This window comes from Aristolochia californica, unplaced genomic scaffold (genome assembly GCF_029961685.1).
Source record: "Aristolochia californica isolate CCGP_79_NKW_82.1479 unplaced genomic scaffold, dmAriCali1.0.hap1 SCAF_4, whole genome shotgun sequence".
Classification (NCBI taxonomy): domain Eukaryota; kingdom Viridiplantae; phylum Streptophyta; class Magnoliopsida; order Piperales; family Aristolochiaceae; genus Aristolochia; species Aristolochia californica.
The window spans coordinates 5,491,891-5,515,969 of NW_027182103.1; the positions used below are offsets into that span (position 1 = coordinate 5,491,891).

The following is a 24,079-nucleotide window of genomic DNA, read 5'->3' on the forward strand; positions in this document are numbered from 1 at the left end:
TAACCACTAATTTCTCTATTCATCAACTACGAGCCAACATGGTTTTTTCAAGGGTGTTGGAATGATACGATCACTTTTATCATTCTACTAATTAATAGGGTCTATTTTGTCATTTCACCACCTATTAGGGGTTTTCTACTAAGTGAATGCTGTAATGGTTTAAGTTTAAGGTAAGTATGATTAGGAGTAAAATAGGTAAATAGCTAGAAAGAGGAGACGGCCCTTTTCTAAATTGTTCCCCTAGGATGAGAAGTTGCTTAGAATGGTAACGTCCCTTTCTAATTAGGAGGTTTTCCTAGTCTAGGTCAAACAAGGAGTGATAAAGAGTCAATTTCCTTTTGTAATAAGGTCAAGCAAGGAGAGGTAAGGAGAGAGAACGACCTCTATCCTCATCAGCCAATCCCTGCCCTGTTGTTGTATCCCGGATCCACCCCTAATTTGGCCCATGACACAATCTATAATTTATTTAATATTATATAATTTAAAATTTAATCTATATAAAAATATTATATTATATAATAAAAATCCCCCCGAAAAAAATTAAGAAAGTTCTTTTGATTTACAAAAGATTAATTAATTAATTACATTCAAAGTCGAGTTGGGGTCAGGTCGGGTTCGGATCATGTATGAATAAACTTGTTCCACCCCAACCAATACAGGGTTTTTTCCCTAACATCGTTCTCGCACTCTGCAAGGTGAGGAAGAAAACCCTAACCAAACTTTTTCGGGTCAGATCGGGTCAAATTCCCCCCTTAACCCGACCTGATACCTACCCCTGAATTTTATTGTCCTTCAGCCATATTTGTGATGTTAACCAAGATTGATCATCCTAAGAAATCTGACATTTATGAAAGAATCACTAGGCAAGTTGTTGTCAGGGTCTCCAGGAGAAAAACTCTTAACAACTGCACATCGATGATTTGGCAAGCTGTTTAGCTTGTAACACCATGATAGTGTATTCCTAAAAGTGAAAGCGGAAAAAGATCTCTGTGAACACTTCAGTTAGTAGATTAGAAGTGCCGTTCTTTGGACATGTTGGTGATGAACTTCCGAATTTTCTGGATGTTTTAGTGATGCAAGAGAAAGCAAGTTCAATCATGATTGATGTAATCGACTCTACAGCTATGAAAATCAGGAAAATAAGTAAATGACTAAAAAGGGAAGGATATCTTATCCTCATAGACGGGATGATTAAGCATCAGTAACAAATTGTTGTTCACTAGAGCACGGGCTAGTAGCTCCTTCGCATCCTCATTTTTCTTCTTTAACATGTTGCAAATCTGCACGAGGAGCATCAAACATTATGGGGGTTGTCCATGACCAAAGCAGTACTTACCCAGCAACCCAGTAGCTTTCCCTCGCAGCAAATGGACTAGTATCCAACATTGGAAGTACACAAGTAGCAAACATTACCACTCCAGAACACACAATATTAATATATATGAGATATCTTAGGGTCTGTTTGGGACCCCTAGAAAAAAAAGAAAAAAAAAAGAAGTTGATCATTATTATTATCAAAAATAGTTGGTGAAAATGAGATAATCATCAAATTTTTCTTTTCTTTTCTTTTCTTTTCCATGAGTTCCAAACAGACCCTTGAAGGACAAACTGAGATTTGATAAGTGATAAAATGTAAATAATCCATGTTTTACAATCAAGAAAAAATTTCTAGACAATTCTATCAACTTCTCATCTATGCAACATAAAGACTTCATGAAAAAATATGAGACATTTAACGAGCTTTTTGCTTTATCTACAAGTATCACAAGGGAAGAGCTACTCTGTTCGCGTGTTCATCTATTAAATTTATTTTATATTGCATTTAGGCTTACATATTTGCAAAGAAGGAGATTTGAGGAAGAAAGATTGCATTTAAGTTTACATATTTGTAAAGAAAGAGATCAGAGTAAAAAAAAGAGGAGAAAATTGAGAGAAGAGGAAAGGGAGAAGGAGCCTTGGCTGCATTGAAGCTCGTACCAGAAAAGCACTGACCTCCATCTCTTTTATTAAGGGTTTAAGTGATAATTACAAGGAAAAAAGGCCCTCAATTACAAAAAAATCATATAACTCATACAATACAACTCTGTTTTGAATGAAACTTGAAACATAAGAGTTTAATGTGATTATCGAACTAATAGACATATGCTAAGATAAATCATAACATAAAAAAATAACCAAAATACCACTGAACTGGTATTTTAATATTCCTCCTCAAGTTGGAGAGTGCATATCAAACAATCCCAACTTGTCACAAAAGACCAAGTATTCACGTGCCCAAAGGTTTTGTAAACACATGATTTCACATATGCAGTTACCACCTTTCTTTGCATAATTACATCTCTGCTAAAATGACTTTCTACCTTTATACGTTTAGTTCTCTCGTGGAATACATGATTGCTTGAAATGAAGATAACAACCTGATTGTCACACTTCATAATCATTGGTTCTGGCAAATAGAAGCCAAACTCAAGAAGAGCGGACTTAATCCACATAAACTCACTAACAATATGAGCCATTGCTCTATACCTGGCCTCTACACTCGACATGGCCATTACTATCTATTTCTTACTTTTCCAGTTTACTAAGTTCCCCCCAACAAAGCAACAATATCCTAATGTAAAACATCTAGACCTTTTCTAGGGGCACCCCTTTCAAATACTTTAAAATCCTCTGGGCAGCTTCTAAATGCACTTTCTGAGGATTTTCCATAAACTGGCTCACAACTCCCAAAGAAAAGGATGAACTTGGTAACAGTAATGTAGATCAATTTACTACCAAGCATCTGTATTGTTTTTTTGCCCTTGGGGTAGGACTCTTGTGTCATGGAGATTATGAATGATTTCCATGGATGTGTCTACTGGTGTTGAACCCAATAGACCATATTCCTACAACCTATCTAACACATACTTCCTTTGAGAAAGGACCATACCTCTTTCACTACGAGCAACTTCGATGCCAAGGAAGTACTTCAGAGGACCCAAATCTTTGGTCTGAAAGTGAGTGCCAAGTGCTTCTTAACTGTTGCAATGCCTTCAAGATCATCCCCAAATGGTACAATATCATCCACATACACCACCAAGACGACCACACCAAGATGATCAAAATAGCTTCTACAGAAACCAAACTGCATCACTACTGTACTAAACTTCTCGAACCATGCTCTCGGACTTTGCTTAAGTTCATATATAGTCTTCTTTAACTTACATACCCCTTCTTTCTCTCCCCTTGAGCAACATACCCAGGAGCTTGCTCCATATATACTTCCTCCCATAGATCACCATAAAAGAAGGTATTTTTCACATAAAGTTGAAAGAGACCACCATTTATTAACTACTACAGAGGCCAAACATACATACCCTTATGTCTGGCCACAGGTGAGAACGTCTCAAATAAATCAACACCAAAGGTTTGTATATATCCTTTTGCCACTAGCCTTGATTTGTGTCATTCAATAGATCCATCAGCATTATATTTAATATTGTACACCCAACAACATCCCACAATAACTGCCCCTAATGGTGGATCACAAAGATGTCAATTTCTCCTAGACATTAAGGCATTTATCTCATCATCCATAGCTTGTTTCCACTTAGGAGAACACAAAGCATCCTACACAAAACAAGGAATAGTAGAAGTAGATAACGACATGGCAAAAGATTTAAAGGAAGGGGATAAAAAATTCAAATGACACAAACTTTGAGATTGGATGAGAAGAACAAGACCTTTTACCTTTCTGAAGATTGATGGGTAAATCCAAAGCTTAGGAGAACTAGACTTGTAGGCAAAAAGGAAAATGGTTGATCTAGAGGAGAGGGCTCAGAAGCTGGAGCTTTTGGGGGCATAGTACATGGTAACTCATGGCGAGGGCGCCTACCATAGAGGGACCAGATGATACAGGAAACTCAATCAACGATGCGAAATATGGAGTATGCTCAAAGAAGGTTATATCAGTTGACACATGTTTTTCTTTGAATAGGGTCATAACACTTATACCCTTTTTGTTGACGAGAATATCCCAAAAAGACAGTTGACGGATCAAGGTGACAACTTATCTAAGGAATTACCCATTACACACACAAAACAAGTGCATCCAAATATAATGAGGAACAAAATATAATGAGGTTTTAAAACTTGTAGAGGAACTTCACCATACAATTAATTACGAAACAAGAGGTCAAAACAACATCTCCACAAAAAAGGATTTAAGAATATTCATATGTAATAATAAAGTCCAAGTAACATCATCAAGATGTCTATTTTTACATTCTGCTGTCTCATCTTGTTGAGGAAAATATGTGCAAGATGTTTGATGAGTAATATCATGGAAAGCACAAAATGATGCAACCTTTAATTGAGATACTACAATCCATTATCATACGAAAAACATGAACTCAGGCACCAAACAGGAAAATATACTCAACAATGTTTTCCCAGTTGATAGGCTCACAATCAAAAGAAATACCTGTTGGCTAGGAAATAAAGGATTGACACAACTTAACTAGTGAATGGATGCCCCAAGTGTAGGTGTCATAAGTATGAAGAGTTTGCAGTAGTAAGTGCCACAACTTTGGGAATAGAAACATCATCTAGCAGGTAGAACCTTCCCTTTTCATGCCCAAAACCAATCCTCTTCATTTGCTAATTCTAAAAAACACAAGTAGGAGAGAAGATTACTAACCAATTTAAAGACTTAATAATGTGACTCACAAACAAGAGATTGACCAACAATTTTGGAATTACGAGAACTGAATTCAAAGATATCTCAGAAGTGGTCTGTCTAGTACCCTCCCCCTGAATTAGAGAGGTGAAATTATCAGCTAAAGTAACTTGGCGATAGGAAAGAGAAGGATGAATAGAATGAAATAAGGATGACACACCTGACATTAGGAGGTAGAAGCTCCTCCATCGATGATTCAGGAGGGAGAGTAGGACACATTCAGTGCAATCATACCTGTTCTCGCCATTATGGTACTCACTGATGATGAAGGATCGGACCAAATGGAAAAAGTTGTAGATGGTATAAAAAACTGGCCAAGTCACTATAGTAGCTGTTAAATTTCATCTTGTGAACCAGAGTGAGATATACCTCTCTCTGTGACTATGGAATTGGCCCAAGGAGGTCTATCAAATTTCTCCCAACACTTATCAGAAATATGGTTGGACCGACCTCAGTGAATGCACTTTCAATCCCCTCTCATTTCGTCCAAGGCCTCGAGTAGAAAAGGAGCAACCTCTACCTTTGCTACTACTACTGTGAAGCAGTCCCTCGAGCTTACTAGCGAATTATTGAAGGTTAAGAGTGGCAACATCTTTTTCAGGTTTATTCACTACTGCACCTTTTGCCTGAAGGACTCTGTTAAAGGTTTGCTCAAGAGTAATCACATTTTCATTAGCCAACAATTGAGCCTAAATAGCATCATATTCAAATCCCAAACCATCTAGAGAGCTGACAACTCTAATCTGGTTCTCTTACTTACGGATGTCCACAATATTTGGAGTAAAAGGATGAAAGGTGCTGATTTCCTGTACCACCACTGTCATTTCAGTGAAATAATTCGTCACTGACCTATATCCTCGTTTCATATTAAAATACTTGACAAATAGCTCGTAAATTTGAGACAAATTACTCTCTTGAGACAAAATAGAAGCCAAAGTAGTCCACATCTCTTTTGCTATCCTACAACTCAAAATCTAGTCACTAAATCATGACTCCATACTGTTAACCAACCAAGTCATAACTTGATTGTCCTTTGCTTCCAAGTCCTGAATAACTGGTATAGGAGGATCATCTACGGTATATTCAGCCATCCTTCTAGCCTTCAGAAACATAAGAACAGACCTTGACTAATTCACATAGTTTGACCCATTCAATCCGATAGTTGTTATTTGAATAGGTTGAGAGTGTTTGGCATCTAAACCCTCAGTTGTCCTTTGGATAACAACCTATGTGCTAGATTCAGCCATTTGATTTCCCCAAAAGACCACAATTCAATGCAACTATGTGTAGGCAAGTGGGCCCCATAATCAAGAAAATTAGGGCACAATTTCATTCAATGTACCCAATCAACAATAGATAGAGTCACACTTTGCAATTAAGATAGTAGATTGAGTAAAAGGAGGTTTAATTGCTCAAACAATGAATCACGCAGACAATGGGGATGTTGATGCAATATGACACAGGATGATGCAGGCCCTAGGTAGGTTGCGCAGGCAATAATGAAGCTAGGGCTTCAAGTAGGGTCCTTAAAGGGCTTCAAATCGTAGTAGTCACTCAATTGAGAGTGGAAGCCACCAACTAATAGGTTAAGGTAGGAAGAGGAGAAAAGATTGAGTTTTTACCCTGCCCGTACAAAAAAATTTGGAAGCACCTTTAATAGGGTTGCTGAATGAAGAAGAAGAAGCCACAAAACTTGTTGGAAGATAGGGCCCAAGCCCACACGACCAAGGAAGGCCCACATATCCAAGTGTGTTGAAAGATGGGCTCAAGCCCATAAGACCAAGGAAGGCCCATACATCCAAGAGATATAGAAGACGGGCTCAAGGCCCACAGATCAAGGAGAAGGCCTATATGCCCACATACAATGATGGCAGGATGGTAAATAAAGGGTCATCTCATAGAGATGGCATTAATGTAATTAGGTTTAAGTTCCAGGGTTAAAACCCTAGACCCTAAACCCTAAGTTCAAGGGTATTATTGTAATACATTAGTTTCATTAACCTATAAATAGAGCTTCAAGGAGAGGGTTAAGACATCAAGTCCATAACCTCTTCTTCCTCTGGTTTTTTCCCAATGAATCCCTTTCTCTTTTTCTTCATGAGCTAAATCCATAGAGTCCTGAAAATCAACATGGTATCCGAGCATTGATTTTCGGGACGCGTAATATGATTTTCGGTATTAAAAAAACCCATTATTTTTTCTTTTCTTGTATTGATGTTTTTTTTTAGTTGCTGAAATTCAGTTTTTAGATTGTTTCTTTTGCCGTATTGTTAGTTTTTTTGTCATTGTTGGAACTTTATCTTATTTTTTATATTGTAAGTCTGCCTCAAAATTTTGCCGGTGACAGAGACAACGAAGGAGCAGATAATTCTAACTACTCGGCTAATTCCTACTGTCCAATGCTCTTTGCCGGAAGTTGCTGATAAGTTGCTAATTAATCTCACTAGTTCATCGGCAGTTATGCTCTCTGGTTGTTGTCGTTGCTAAAGAAGAAGAAGACGATTGCCAGTCTTAATTTTTCCTAAGTTAGGAAAAATTAAAACAGCGTCAGCCCACTCCTGATTCAACCCAGCGAGCTGAGTCTCGCGTCAAACTGGGTCGAATTAACCGAGGATGCTTCTGTTCTGCGGAGTCAACCCAACTTGGCCACTTGTGTTTCTGCTTCGGTATACGTGTCTAGACTAAAGCTTATACATATTTCTGCAGCGACTCGAATATATTGGTCTACTATTTGACTCGGCGCGACTCGATAAATTTTTCTCTGGCTGGATTATTATTTTGAAGAATTGACAGATTATTCCTTGGTCAGCATATTATTTGGTATAGATATTTGCATTAGATTATTTCATGGGTCAATTTTACAAGGATTATTTTGGTTCGTGTTATATGGGCCCAAGCCTATTTCAGCTACTGCTATTGCGTCTCTTTGGATGAGACATTATTATTAAAGAAGAGGTGGCCTCAATACCTTTTCTTTTACCATAATTTATTTGACTCTCAAAAATACAACGGTTGGGACACCATGAGAGTTGGTGCCCGGATTGGGACAACATCATTTATTTAACTCTAAAAAATATCACAGTTGGGACACCATGAGAGTCGGTGTCCGAATTGGGACACCATAGTAAATAAGCCCACTTCCCTCCATTAATGTCATTTATTACTCCTACCACTTGAGAGTCGTTGTCCTGTGGAGGGACACCGTGATAGAGGAGTTTTTTTAATTACACTTCAGAGCAATGCCGATAGACACACTACCTACAGAAGATGGAGTGTACCCAACATCTAGCATGAGGATTGGAGTATGAAGCAATGTCTTAGCCGCTAGGAGTGATTATTAAGCTTTATTACATTCAGAGCAATGCCTATAACCAACTACCTATCAGAAGATAGGAGTAAGCCCAACATCCAGCATGAGGACTAGAATATGGAGCAATGTCTTAACGGCTAGGAGTGATTTTACTTTCACTTATATTATGCCAGTTGGGCCTCATGAACGAGAGCACCAGCGTGAGGGGGAGTGTTGGAAGATGTGCCATTTTATAAAAAAAAGATTTTATACATCATTTGCAGGAAGTTGGCAATTCATGCTGTTCTCTCACCCCCAGCTTGAGGGGGAGTGTTGGAAGATATGGCCCAAGCCCACACGACCAAAGAAGGCCCACATATCCAAGTGTGTTGGAAGATGGGCTCAAGCCCATAAGACCAAGGAAGGCCCATACATCCAAGAGATATAGAAGACAGGCTCAAGGCCCACAGATCAAGGAGAAGGCCCATGGCCCACATACAATGATGGCAAGATGGTAAATAAAGGGTCATCTCATAGAGATGGCATTGATGTAATTAAGTTAAAGTTCCAGGGTTAAAACCCTAGACCCTAAACCCTAAGTTTAGGGGTATTACTGTAATATAGTAGTTTCATTATTCTATAAATAGAGCTTCAGGGGGAGGGGTAGGACATCAAGTCCATAACCGCTTCTTCCTCTGGTTTTCTCCCAATGAGTCCCTTTCTATTTTTCTCCATGAGCTAAATCCATGGAGTCCTGAAAATCAGCAAAACTGAAGATCTACCCAAGGCTGCCTTCACTACTCTAATACCATGTAAAGAAAAAGAATTAAGGAAGAAAGAAGAGCAGAAGTGTTGAGAGAAAAGGAAAGGGAGAAGCAGCCTTGGCTGTGTTGGTGATTGTGACAGAAATGCATGAACTCCTCTTTTGTTAAGGATTTAAGTGGTTTTACAAGAAGGACAAAAACAAAAACTCATATAACTCATAAAATACAACTCTGTTTTGAGGGAAACTCGAAACATTAGAGTTTAATGTAATTATCTAATTAACAGACATATGGTAAGATAAATCAAAACATGAGAAATAACCAAAATACCCCCGAACAAATATTTTAATAATATTAAATCCATACCTTTCTGCTAAATAGAAAGTACATTCGCTTTTTTTCTCTTTATAAACAATCTTGACCTTTTGTTTCAGAAAGTACATTCTTGAATGATGAGCAGTCTGATCATTTTCAGATAAACAATACGATATATATTTAAATTTAAAATTAAGATGATTATTTTTAAAACTATTGAATAACATTCTGTCATCATTAAGTTTCATATTCATTTGTCTCATTTAATGATATTGACCTGTTTTCATTTCATGCCTAAAACTTGAAAGCTGGTACACACCTTTATTTCTAATAACTTGCTTAAAAGAAAATGAAATTATATTCTACTTTTTACCAAAATATAAAGAAGGAAATTTTGATTACCTCAAAATATCAACTGTAAAATTATCTGTGAGTTTTCATATGGTTGAGCTAAGGTAGGTCCAGAACTCAGACATTTATTTGAGAGCAAAATGCTGCTCATGTTCTAGTTCACACAGCAGAACTTACTCCTCATATTTCAGAATTCAGAACGATTACTGTTCCATAAAAAGTTTTCTTTCTCAACTAACAGCAACATTACTTTCAGGACAGAAGCAGCCACAAGAAAAGTATAACCTTGACAAGATGTTTATGTAAATAGGCAAACTTTTTCAATATATAAAGAAATTTGCGTTTAGTAGCATTCTCAATGAAACACTTAATAAGTACAAAAAATAGCACAGATCCATAATGTACTCACATCTTCAAGCTCTTTTGCACATGCTTCAGCCTTTTCTATATTTCCATTTGCCTCTATCAGTGACGGAACTTCTAAACTAGTCATATATAAATCAGGAGGAATGAAAAGTGCTGAAGGTATCTGATCAAGGGAGAAACTTTTTAGATTATGCAGATTCTCATCACGATGAACAGCCTAGCAAAATAATAGAGTGGACAGCGAATATCATTCTCCTCATCATGAGAGCAATCCTGACAAAAAATGAAAATTCACTAAGAGAGAAAGCTTAAATGGTCAAAATTACCTTGGCCTCCTCACTTTTTGGTGAAACTTTCCAAAGTTTACTGCATAGAAATATAGAAAATCCTATTAAGCAACCAGCTCCATCTCAAATTTTACTGCATGGTAATACTGGCCACCAAAGACATTGAAATTGTAAAACCTGCTTGTATTGGGATTTCCTGAGTGAGACTCCATGACACGCTTTAAAGGGTTTAAGATGACTGAACCTGCATTGGACTCCTGCAAAATGACCTGTCAGCTTATACTAAAGTCTACCCAAAAGAAAGAAGGTCTGGCAACAGAAATGAATAGGGATTCCAAATCAAATGTTTGGAAAGATTATGAAAATAAAATATATTATAGTTCATTGTTTCTCATACATTCATTTACATGGAAATAGGGAAAATAAGGTCATTCGTAAGTTCCAAAGTCATCCAGAATAAATATAAATGATAAGAAAGGAAGAGGGCGTCTTTGTGACCAAAAGGTAAAGAAACGAAAGGAAATGACCTCAGATGTCTTCTTCCTTAAAGATGGACTTGGTAAAGCAAAGTTCTTCTTTTCTACTGAATCAGTCATCTGGGATCCCAAATCTCTGTGCCTCATTGGTTTCTTTTCTTTTTGGACATTGAACTTTGATAGATCACAAATTCTTGTCACGGAAGCAGGAAATGTACATAGCAAATTTTCAGATTGCCTAAAAGAGCCCCATAAACAAAGATAAAGAAAACAACTACTAGCTTTCACACCTTGAAATCTTCAGGCTAGAGATATCACATGCCTTCCTACCAATATTTGAGGGAGAAAGTTTTGACCTGGCAACAGAAACATTCTTAGAGCTTCTAATGAGTGCAGCATTTGGTATTATAATTTTTGAAACCGTACTCTTTAGCTTAGATGTAGCTGCCTGCTTAGGAATATTGGCAGGGCAAACTTGCAAACTGGGAAAAATCATTTTGGTTTAAACTCAGTAACATATGAGTCATTGAATGTCATGTGAAGAGGTTAAGTACAACTATTCTCTAAAAATCACACACTTTATGTAACAGAAAATTTCAAAGTTACATTTTTAAATCAAGCATGAGAAAGATGAAATGACCATGTACGTATTCCATTCAGAAAAGCAGTTATAATACTAAGTTGAAACCTAGACTTACTAAAATATTTGGTGCCATAACACTAATAAAGAGCACCATAGGGTGGGAGTTTCAATATGAGTTCGTTAAGATGTCGAATGAGTGAAGCGTTGAGTTTAGAAGACAAATATATGGGAATATTTATTCCAGGAAGGAGAAGACTTAAGAAATTTTAGTTCTATCTATCATGTAAAAATCATGATTTGGGTGAAGGAAGAGGAGAAAATTGAGAGAAAAAGATAAAGGAGAAAATTTTTTCTCTGAAGAGACTGAAAAGGTTTCGTTGGAAATCGTGCACGAATTCCCAGACTTTTTAAATAACTGTTTTGAGTTTCAAATTACAAAAATGCCCTTACACACTTAATAAACCTTAATCTCCTTGTATCTCCCTAACTACACATCTTATGTACATGAAAATTTAACCATTAGCATAATTTAATGTGAAGAATAAAATAGCATAAATAAAATTAACCACAGATGTGGTAAAATGACCAAAATACCCCCAGAAGGTAAAATGACCAAAATACCCCTGGATGTATTTTCTAACACTCCCCCTCAATCTGGAACATTTATATCCAGGAATCTCAGCTTGTTGCAGAATGATAGAAACTCTCACTTGCCAAGTGTCTTGGTTAAGACATCTCCCAACTGATCTCCAGACCGAACAAACGGAGTTACTACCTCCTTTTTCATCACCACATCTCGAATGAAGTGTCAATCCACTTCTGTGTGTTTAGTTCCCTCATGGAAAACCGAATTACTGGCAATAAATATTGTAACTTGATTATCACAAAGCATGTTTGTTAAGGAATAGTCCCACATGGATTAGTGAGTACAAAAGATCCTGAGTTTATTAGTTGGGAAAGAGGTTTCCTAAGTTGACTAGTCATTTTGGGATAGGGCCTTGGACCCAATTTAACATAGTATCAGAGCAGGTACTCATATGTGGGCCTACACCTAAAATCTATCTAATTGTAGAGCCACAAAAGAGGACCTACACCTAAAACTATCCACTTGTAGAGCCGCAAAAGATGGTCCACATGTGAGGGGGAGTGTTAAGGAATAGTCCCACATGGATTAGTGAGTACAAAAGATCCTGAATTTATTAGTTGGGAAAGAGGTTTCCTAAGTTGACTAGTCATTTTGGGATAGGGTTTTGGACCCAATTTAACAATGTTCATCGGCTCTTCCTAGTTGACCCCCAACTCATATGAGACTGATCTAACCCACATCAACTCGCTCACTGTGTGAGCCATCTGTTATCATATATATATATGTAAAATAGGGGCATTATTGTAATTTTGTGAGAGTTATCACTTACGGGACTATATGTTCCCTAAGTTCTCTTTCTCTGTATGAAAAACGTCTCGATATCAAATTATTTTCGGGGAAATAACTTGACACCATCGTCCTGCATTCAACTTCTGCGCTAGACTAGGCTACAATATTCTGCTTTTTACTTCTCCAACAAACCAAATTTCTTCTAGGAAAACATAATATCCAGAGGTTGACTTCCTATCTAGTTTGGACCTTGCATAGTCAACATTAGAGAAAGCATCTATCTTCATATGGTTGTTAGGTCCAAAGAAAAAACTTTTCCTAGTTCCCTTTTCAAATACCTCAAATTTCTTTGTGCAACATCTAAGTGTATTTTCCATGTATGTTCCATAAATTGTCTCACTACACTTACAACAAAAGAAATATTAGGTCTAGTAACTATTGCATAAATTAACTTTCTCACTAACCTCCGATATTGTGTTTTGTCATTTAATTCAGCACTCTAATCAACATGGAGATCATATCCCATTTCCATTGGGTATCAACTAGCTTGGCTCCCAACAAACCATACTCTTGAAGCATATTTATTACATACTTACGTTGTGTTATCACAATGCCTTCTTTACTTTTTGCCACTTCAATACCCAAAACATATTTCAACGGTCCCAAGTCTTTAGTTTGAAAATGTGCAAACAAATGAGACTCGATATGACTTCTAAATAATATAATATCATCTACATAAACCAAAAACACCATAATTCACGAGGACCTCTTCATCACAAACAAGGAGTGATCACAATGACTCCTTGAGAATCCCATAGATACCACAACCTAGCTGAATTTTTCATACCAAGCACTTGGACTCTACTTCAACCCATAAATTGCCTTCTTAAGTCTACATACTCTATGTGTCTCCCCCTAAGCAACATATCCTGGAGGTTGCTCCATGTACACCTTTTCTTCCAAATCACCATATAAGAATGTGTTTTTAATGTCCAACTGACATAAGGACCACCCCTGATTCACTGCAACTAAAATCAAAATATGAACAGATGATAAATAAGCAACAGGCGAAAAGTTTTCAAACACATCAATACCAAAAGTTTGAGTATATCCCTTTGAAACCAACCAAGCTTTATACCACTCAATAAAATCATATGCATTATACTTGATAGTGTAAACCCAACGGCAGCCAACAACTTTTGCCCCTGGTGGTAGATCACACAGTTGCCAAGTGCCCCGATCTATCAAAGCGTCCATTTCAACATCCATAACTTGCTTCCTACACTGAACAAGGGATAGTGTAGGTAGAAACGGACAAATCCAATTTTTTATAGGAGGCAGATAAGGAACAAAAAGACAAACTGAGATAACGGATACTGCGTACCTTTATATTTCCTGCACCTTCTTGAGTGCAATAGGAAGATGTAGATCATTACCTCCAAGATCTTGACAAGAATTAGAATCATGGTCCGGAGAGAGAGTCGGAGGTGATACTTCTTTCTTGCGTTTATATATCTGTATTGATTTCTCAATTGTGACAGTTTGTGACGGTCCAATGGTCTCATCAACTAGTACAGGGATAACAAGTGCCGTTCCAGGTGAGACAACAAGAGCAGATCGTAAGGACACAGAGGAAAAATACGACACATCCTCAAAGAAAGTAGCATCAGTAGATACAAATGTTTTTCTAGTGGACAAGCAAAAACATTTGTACCCCTTCTATGTGTGAGAGTATCTCAAAAATACATATTTAATTTCTCCAGGAGACAACTTATCCCTAGAAGATCAAACACATGAGAAAAACAGACACAACCAAACATTAGGGGAAAAATAAAAAATAATGGCGTGGACTGCAAAATAACTTGCATAGAACTTTTTCCTTCAAACACAGACGAAGGCTTTCTATTTACCAAGAAATAAGTAGTAAGGGCAGCATCACCTCAAAAAGACTTGAGCATATTCATATGTATCATCATTGTCCTAACCACCTCCAATAAATGGTGATTCTTACGTTCAGCTATGCCATTTTGCTGAAGTGAAAGACACATGATGTCTAATGAATAATTCCTTGTTCTTAACAAAAAAAATCTGAAATTTCTTACTCATGAACTCAAGGTCATTATCAGTATGCAAGATATGAAGTAAAACAGCACATTGGTTTTTTATTTCATTACAGCAAATTTTGAATACATCAAAAGCCTCAATTTTTTCCTTAAGGAGGTAAATCCAAGTACACCTACTAAAATGATTGATAAACAAAATAAAATACCTATGACTAAATTGACTAGTTACAAGACAAGGACCGCAGATGTCTAAGTGTATAATCTCAAATAGATTGCTGGTTTTATGAGATGAGACTGGAAACGAAGTTCAGTGATACTTGCCCAGTTGACACGACTCACACTGAAAAGAAGAACTCAAAGGAAATTTTGGAAAGACTTGAGTCAGTTTTGTTGTAGACGGATGACCTAACTGCAAGTGCCACTGTAAAGGAGAATTTGTGGTATGTAACTCCTGAATATTATTTTGCAGATGGTTCTCCAAGTAGTATAGTCCATCTCTCTCACGAGCGGAACCAATTGTCTTCCTTGTCGGGATATCCTGAAAAACACAATGAGTAGGATAAAATGTGAGAGAACAATTCATGGACTTGGCTAGTTGACTAACCAACAACAAATTTAAGGGCAACTTGGGAACAAGAAGTGCTGACTGAAGAGACAGAAAAGAAGCAGGAATAACATTGCATACTCCTTGAACAGGAGAGGTAGAACCATCCGTAAGATTAACATGTTTGATACACAAAGACTCTTTCAAATCGAAAAACTATGATGACATACCTGACATGTGTTAGAGGCTCCTGAGTCAAGAACCCAGGATGGTGAATAGTGAATATGATAAGTTGCCATACTTGAGTCAACTCTGGTAGAATTAGGGACAGGGATGGAAGCATGAGCTATAGATGCTAAGGTTGAGGCAACAGAGATAAGAGCCATGCGCTGAGCAATTTGCTACTGCTGCTATATCAATTGTTGCATTTCATCTGGATCACCCGGTGTAACCGATGTAAAAGAATCTAAACTCCCATTTCCACTGTCAAGAGTTGTAGAATTAGCCCGTGCTAGTTTCCCAAACTTAACACAACATCTGTCAGAATAATGATTATCTTTGCCACAATTAATACACTTCCTTTCTGACTTGTCATCACCACATCCTCTACCTCGGCCTCTTGCTCTACCTCTAGAGGAATCTGTAAGAGCTGATATAGTGTTGGAAGCATTAAGAGCAGTAGCTTCCATTATCTTACCTCCTTGACCTACTCCAGGTATAATAGTCTTCCCAGCCCTTATAATACGATTAAAAGTGGTAAAGAGAGTAGGAATTTCAACTAAGCTAACACCTGGGCTTTAATTGCATCAAATTCAGCACCTAAACCATCCAAAAAGTTTGCAACCAGCAACTGATTTTTCTGTTTTCTCAACTCATTTTCATCCGTAGTAAACGGATGATATACTTTGATCTTCTACCATATGCCAAGCAATGTAATGTAATACTCTGTAACAATTCTATTTCCTCTTTTCAATCCAAAAACAAGTCTGTATACAGCTCATAAACCCGAGAGAGATTACTCTTTTGTGCATATAAAGATTCTAGAGACAACCACATAGAATTTGCAGTCTCACAATTCATCACCTGATTTCTCAGAGTAGAATCAATACTATTGACAATCCAGGTCATAACCTGACTGTCATCTGCCTCCCAATCATCATTTGGTAGAACTGGAGGGTCATCTCAAATAAACTTCAACTTCTTTCTGCCCTTCAAATACATCCTGACAGACTTAGCCCAATTAACATAATTAAGCTCTGTCAATTTCTCACAAGTGATTATGATGGTATTCTTTCCATCAAATCCAGAATTTTTTCGAACAGAAGTATAAACTTCTCTTGTCTCAACCATAATACTGTTATATAATCACAAAATCACCGATCTAAGCTTCCAAACAATTTCCAAATTTTTCACCAAGGTGGGCCCCACTTACAAAATTAGGGTTAGGGCACAGAAATAGAATATGTGCACCTCAACAAGTTAATAACCAGCAATTCAAAGTAATCTCAACCAATATCATGCAAAAAGTGCAACAATTAGGGCTGACATCACAATTGGATGATGACATAGACATCAACACTAGGTTGGGTGACACAAATACTAAGAAACCCAAATAGCAACCCAATTAGAGCAATAAAAGCATAGAGAATCCTTCAATGATTCATAAAGACCACTAACCCTAAGGTTATGGCAAAGAAAAGAGGACAAAGACAACTTTGATGAACCAGTATAAAAAACCTGTAGATTTTCACCTTCCAGCCAGTTCAAAAGTGACAAGAATCTACAATAGAATGCTCCCAACAATGATCTACTACTCTGATACTATGTCAAAATCAAAATTTGGGTGAAGGAAGAGGATAAAATTTAGAGAAAAAGGGAAAGGAGAAGTTTTGTTTGAAGATCTTGAAAAGGCTTTGTTGGGAAGCATGCACGAATCCCTAGACTTCTTAAATAGCTGTTTTGAGTTTCAAATTACAAAAACGCCCCTATACACTTAATAAACCTTAATCTCCTTATATCTCCCTAACTACATATCCTATGTAAATGAAAATTTAATCACTACCATAATTTAACATGCAGAATAAGATTACATTTGGCTGAGAAATGCTCATTTGGCCAGCAACAACTGAATTACCTAGGTCATTTGATCTCAGCAGACGGCATCTTGGTTGACCCTTCCAAAATCATGGTCATGCTCCAATGGAAACCCCCACCAAATGTCAAGGGCCTCCATGGCTTCCTAAGCCTTACGTAGATTTGTAGAAGGCTATGGTAAAATTGCTGAACCTGTCAACCAATTGCTCAAAAAGATGTCTTCCAATGGATAGACAACATCTAGATAGCATTTGACAAGTTGAAGCACGTCATGACTACAGTACTAGTGCTTGCTATGCCGGACTTCTCTAAGTAATTTATTTTGGAGACCGACACCTCCAACACAGGTATTGGAGCTGTACTCGTGCAAGAAGGGCACCCTCTGGCATACTTGAGTCAAACCCTACCACCCAGGGCCCACTTGAAATCCGTCAATGAGGGTGAACTTATGGCTATTGTCTTCGCTGTCCAAAAGTAGTGGCATTCTCTTCTTGGTCGACACTTCATCATCAGAACCAATCATAAGAGTCTACGTTTCCTTATGGATCAATTTTTAATGGGAGAGGAACAACAAAATAGGTTACCAAAACTCATGGGATTTGATTTCAAGATCCATTACAAACCAGGTGCAGATGACATTGCCGATGCACTGTCATGCAAGGAAGAATCCATGGACATATCTACTCTCTCCTAGGTATGTTTTTCCGGTCTCGAAGAATCCATAAGGACGACAGGGTTTGCAAAATTCAGCAAGAGTTGCTAATAGACAGCACCAGCCACCCTCACTACCACATTGTAAAAGTTGTTTGATGTACAAGAACCACTTACCTCCTATCTACTGCTGCTTGTATTCCTTGCCTTCTCAAGGAATTCCACTCTCCCCTTCTGGAAGACATTCAGGGTACTATCACATCTACAAGCGCATTGCAACCGTGGTGTATTGGACCGGCCTCAAACGAGATGTGCAACGCTTTGTAGAAACCTGCGAAGTCTGCCAGCAGAACAAATATAATGTCCTCACACCAGCAGCACTGCTCCAACCACTCCCTATCCCCAACCAGGTGTGGGAGGATATCTCCCTCAACTTCCTCGGAGGTCTTCTCAAGGCTCAAGTGTTCGCCACTACCCTTGAGATCGTTGACAGATTGACCAAGTATGGCCGCTTCCTCCTTCTCAGTCACCCCTGCACCGCCACTCAGGTCGCTTCCTTGTTCACCCACAAGATCATCTGCTTGCATGGGTTTCCTCGGTGCATAGTATCCAATGGAGATCGGATCTTCATTAGCACCTCTTGGAAGGAGCTCTTTAAGCAGTCTAGACTCAACTCTGCCTGAACTCAGCCTATCACCCACAAACAAATGGTCCGACTTAAGTGGTCAGCAAATTCTTGACCACTTATCTCCGTTGTTTTGTGAGCAGCCACACACTGGCCTAAATGGACAGCTTGGGCCGAATTCCGCTAAAACACCACCTACCACCGAGCCGCTGGCATGATTCCCTCGCTCTTTATGGGAGGGATCCGCCAACACTCTTTCGGTAGTCCATTGATGCCTCTCCAGTAGACGAAGTTAATCAGCAACTTCAGGCTTGCAACACTATTCTAGAAGAACTCAAGGCCAATCTGGACAATGCTCAAGCCCACACGAAGGCACATGCTGATGGTAAATGCAAGGAACTGCACTTCCGAGTAGGTGATCTCGTTTACCTCAAATTATAGCCCTATCGACTCCAGTCCTTGGCTCGCAGCCCCCGTTTCTACGGACCCTTCAAGTTTTTGGCCAAGATTGGTGAAGTGAGATATTGGCTAGTCCTACCCCCATATTCCTGCATCCACTGCATCTTCCACATCAGCCAATTAAAAAAACCTACTCACCATCCCATTTCCAGCCAGCCCTTACTTCTCTACCTAACCGATGATATGGTTATCTCTGTACAGCCAGCCAGCATCCTTCATACCACACAACTACAAGATGGCACCTATGAAGTGCTAGTCCAATGGAAAGATCTATCTGACTTTGAAGCAACATGGGAACCCTACACCACTATCATGTCCCAATTCCTTTCTTTCCACCTTGAGGACAAGGTGCCACTCAACTAGGGGGGGCAGGGTGTGATGATAGACCCCCAATCCAACGTGTCTACAGCAGAAGGGGGAAAGGGAATAAGGCAGACATGGGGAATTTGGGGCACCCAAAGGCCGATTGCACTCCACCTGGCAGCAGCAGCAAGGCTGTTCCTTAAAGGATATGTTAAGGAATAGTCCCACAAGGATTGGTGAGATAAAAGATCTTGAGTTTATTAGTTAACAGAAGTAGTTTCCTAAGTGGCTAGTCATTTTAGGATAGGCCTTTGAACCAATTTAACATGGTATTAGAGCAAACACTCAGTATGTGGGCCTCCACCCAAATTATCCACGTGCCTACACGTGAGGGCCTCCACCCAAATTATCCTCATGCAAACACGTGAGGGAGAGTGTCAAGGAATAGTCCCACATGGATTAGTGAGATAAAAGATCTTGAGTTTATTAGTTGGCAGAAGAGGTTTCCTAAGTGGCTAGTCATTTTAGGATAGGCTTTAGACCCAATTTAACAGGATAGTTAGTTACTGGAATATGAATACAAAGGGGGCCGTAGAGAAGGAAAAGACAGGAATCAATAAGTCTGTCTAGAGGTTCTAGACCCTCGAAGTCAGAGAAGGATTGACATACAATAACAGCTCGGAATTTTTCATCTCTGTTCGACTTCAATAGCAGGTACAAGCTCTCAACTCTCAGGTTTCCATCATTAGGGTTTAGAGACCCATCTCCCCTATTTACAACTCAAACAACACCAAAAATTATAATTATGTCCCTAAAACCATAGGAATGTACTTTCTACAAGAAAACACTTCCCTAAAAAATATGAAATACTAAATTAATTTAAAATAATATCTTTTAACAATATAAATTGTTTTTTATGGTCAGGTAGAATAAGCAAAAAAAAAATCATATTGGCATACAACAACTAGGCCAAACATTGAAAATATTTGGATAGGTTGAATTTCATATAGAATCACCAGATTTTTCAGAAACACATTTAACCTTCAGGTTTAACAAGAAAAACTCAGATCTATTTATCTGAGTTGAGTCAGATGAGCCAGACCGAGACCTCCAAGTTTTAAAACTATAGTCTGAAGTAGGCACAGGACTCACAAACCATCATCATCTACCTATTCCAGCCACTAATACACCAAAAATGCAGAACAATATAAAAAATCAGAACCAAGACATTCATGAAAATCTCAGAAGTTTGTTTGCATCTTGTCCACTAATTATGAAACAGAAGTAAAAAGTAACCAAAAATAAGTAATAATAGTTGCAAAATAAATTGTACTAGCCGTATTGGAAGAAAAAGCTCTGGGACAATGAGCATACGTGGATGTAAGATGGCCATTATCTTTCTCTTCATTGCCCAATGCAACATGTAAACCCTCCATTGCAGGTTTTTTTAGTGACTTTAAAATATTAGTCTTTGGATTCCCATCTTTTCCATTGCTTTCTTCAATTTTTTTGCTGTAGGAAAAACAGAAGAAGAAGATTTATGAACCAAAAATGATTAATTCAAAACAAAGGCTGCAGAGAGAGAGAGAGAGAGAGAGAGAGAGAGAGAGAACAACCTTTTCAAATCAGGCAGACTTGAATGTCTAGCATTGATTTTTCCATCACAAAGAGGCTGGGAATTCTTTGGAATTGAAGCAAGATTCAGTGCTGCTTCACTCTCTCCAAAATTCACCAGAGATGGTGAGTGAAAAGTACCCATAGTTTTTTCTTTGATCGAAACAGGATTACCAATATTCATTTGCCTATATGAAAAGAAATAGCATCATGTTTAGATTTGAGTATTTTCCAAACCATCCCATACAAGGTTGATGGGACAGAGGCTGAAGATTTACGAAACAAGCAAAAAACCTATAGTGCAGAGATGTCACTAGAGTATGTCTTACCTGTTCAGTGGTGATACAGCCTTTGGAACTGAACCTTGAATTTGTTTTATATCCTTCAAAGCACGAAGTTCCATTGGTTGGACAGCCATGACATCAGTGACTTCAACCTCTGTATCACCTTGAACGGGATTGTCACTAAGTACATTTTCCCTGATCTCAAGAGTGCAGTTCTTGGAACTACTTCTAGGTGAATTTTTTATGGGAGGTGAGCTCCTAACAGGGCTGGAACGTTTGAAGATGTTTTCTTTATGAGAATTCCCTAGTTCTGTACCTTGAGCTGTGTTTAATTCTCTTTCCAAGGCAATGTCTCCTGATTGTACTTCTTGTGCTGCCCCCAGAAATGAATCATCACTGCTAACCAATTGGGTAGAAATTTCTTGAACAGGAACTTCGAAATATTGTTTTGAATTGGATTTCAGCAGAACATGCTCACTGTATTCATGAGCCACATGAGATTCTCTTGGATTTTCTTGTGAACTGCCATTTACAGGTTTCTCAGGGGTAGTAACAGTTTGTGTCACAATTTGACTTCCAATATTGACAGAAGTGGAGGGAGAATCATCATTTGCAGCATCAAGCTTACGTTCCAAAATAAAATCAGGTTTTGGAGAGGACCCCCTGTCTAATATCGGTTCAACTTTAGCTTCAGTATTCTCTGTGCTGTCCATAGATGCAGTCAACTTGCCTGAATAATTCTTATGTTGGTGGCTTCCAGTGGAAAAATCGAATGCCTTAGCTTCTACGAAGTTATCAGATTTTTTTTCTCCTTTTGGTAAGCTTGATCCTAGATCAAAACTCACTTTGCTGGAAACAATAAAAATAAAAAAATTAGTGAAAAACATTTAGACAAAAAATCATTGATTGATAAAAGCCTTATTAAGTGGTCAAGAATCAGAACATAGACAATCAGTCAGTAAGTAAAAAGTCATAACAGCACACATTAAAAAATACTTACTTGGTAAAATCAAAATCTAAATTGAACAGGTCACTTTTCTTTTCTTGTTTTCCAAGGTTAGAATGTCTCCCAGGTGTTCCCATAGGCATTCGAGGTTTTCTGGTTGGGCTAGAGAAGTCCAAGTCAGACATGTCTAACTTGAAGGACGAGATTTTATAAAAGCCATCATCAAAGCCAAAGTCCATGTCCCTGGAGAAAAGGACAAAAAGGACAATTTCACTCATTAATTGTATTTCCTAACATAGACAAAACAGTCAAAGCTTTGTCCTTGGGCATATGGAAGAAATCTTTAGAAGAAAATATTTAGTAAGAACGCCAAAGAAAGTGAAGGCAAAACATGGGCCTACAAGTTTCATCACACTTACAGTTTGTCAAACTTGAAGCCTTTTTTCCTGCCTGGCGGTGTTCCACAGTTAAAATCCAAAGCATCATTTGTTACACTTGCTGATTTCCAGGAAGTAAGAAAATCGTCACCAATTTCTTCATCTGTGGATCATGAACTGTCAGTGCTATATGGCTTGGTCCAATTCAAAATATAGAGATTGTACAGTGAAGAAACTTCTGTGGAAAATGTGGTCTTGCTGAAGGTAAAATGAAAAAAAAAATACACAAATCATAATAGTGTGTATTTATTGCTTCAAAAAATAAATCTTTAAATATAGAAATGCAATAGCTAGACATTGTTATAACATAGTAGTCGTTACTCTGATCAATATTATGAGTTTTATGCTCACATCCTCCAAAATAAAAATAAAAAAAGACATCAATTGCTGATAGTTTTGCATCAACTGAAACTTTCCAAGCAAAATGTTACCAAAGAGAGCACTTTTCTTCTTTGAAGCATCTACTGTTGCAGTTTCCTTCTTCGATCTCTCAACCTTCTGTGACCCCTCCATGCTTTATTGCAAAAGTAGATCTAATGCTTGTAGCCTGACGCTGTAAGACTATACCAGATCGTCAGGTTTCACTAAGACAAAGAGAAAGTGAAGTTCTTGACCATGGCATGGATAATGGAAGAATCAGAACATACTTAAAAACAAATAAATATAGTTTCAGACATATTCCTTTGCTAGACGAAACAAAGTGACAGAGATAAAGATAGGCCACAAAACTGTAGCAGAAGAATGAAATGGATGCCGTGTTCTGAGCCACTTAATAACAATAGTGGAAAATTAATTGTGTAGATTGTTTGATTTATTTCCACGTGGTAGGGCATATTCAAGAGGCTAATACTGCATTCAAGAATTTGCTTCATAACTAATTATTCCAACTCATAGCTAGATGTTGCCAAATGATAAAAATCTATTTTTTCCTTCTAATGAGTAGCAAGTTGGGTATGCAGGGATATTTAACAGAATACTTCTGAGAGGTCTCCATTATTGGAGAAACTACCAATTTAAAAACCCAGAACCCCACAGCAAAGTGTAGTTTCTGACTGTTAAATTTAAAATATAAGTATATAAATAGTTGACTTGTGAAAACTTTTCACCTAATTGAGCAGAATTTAGATAAAATTCAGTGTTGATCAAGTCAATTTGTAACTCTTACTGCAGTTAATGAAGCAGTAAAAGTATAACCAAGTGAGAGATCAGAAAGATTTGAAAAGAATACTCCTGATAACAGTTGAATCTGAAAGATCTAAGATCAAAACTGCTACAGTTTAGTGCAAAGACATCTATCAATATCTAAAACAACGTAGATTGTCAGAATCAAAGAGGAAACACCAAAAATTTCAATTCAAAAGCAAACAGAAGTTATCTGCGTTGTGGTTCTGACCAAAATCCTGTATCGAACATGAAGAACCACTTATATGAAGGATATCAAATAAACAAACTCATGAACTAAGAATACAGCACTCTCCCCCCACCGGATAACTAAACATATGAGGACTATTAAAATCAACAACCTTCTGGAGGATT

General features: G+C 37.8%; 1 protein-coding gene across 1 annotated transcript; it reads right to left on the bottom strand.

Annotated features, from left to right (window-relative positions):
- Positions 1-1,114: 1,114 nt before the first annotated feature.
- LOC137964016 (uncharacterized) lies at positions 1,115-21,903 on the bottom strand. Its single transcript, XM_068811279.1, has 9 exons — positions 21,206-21,903; positions 20,879-21,064; positions 20,637-20,774; positions 10,856-10,921; positions 10,617-10,758; positions 10,267-10,346; positions 10,129-10,168; positions 9,846-10,019; positions 1,115-1,280 (listed from the first exon to the last, which is right to left on the bottom strand). The coding sequence occupies exons 1-9, from the start codon at positions 21,871-21,873 to the stop codon at positions 1,152-1,154; spliced, it is 1,623 nt and encodes a 540-aa protein (XP_068667380.1). The 5' UTR covers positions 21,874-21,903; the 3' UTR covers positions 1,115-1,151.
- Between the last annotated feature and the right edge of the window lie 2,176 nt (positions 21,904-24,079).

Coding starts and splice junctions, on each gene's coding strand:
- LOC137964016 (XM_068811279.1), bottom strand. CDS start 21,873: ATGGACAGCACAGAGAATACTGAAGCTAAAGTTGAACCGATATTAGAC. Junction 20,775..20,878: donor AGTCTGCCTGATTTGAAAAG/GTTGTTCTCTCT, acceptor TTTTTCCTACAG/CAAAAAAATTGAAGAAAGCA. Junction 10,169..10,266: donor GGAAATCCCAATACAAGCAG/GTTTTACAATTT, acceptor ATTTCTATGCAG/TAAACTTTGGAAAGTTTCAC.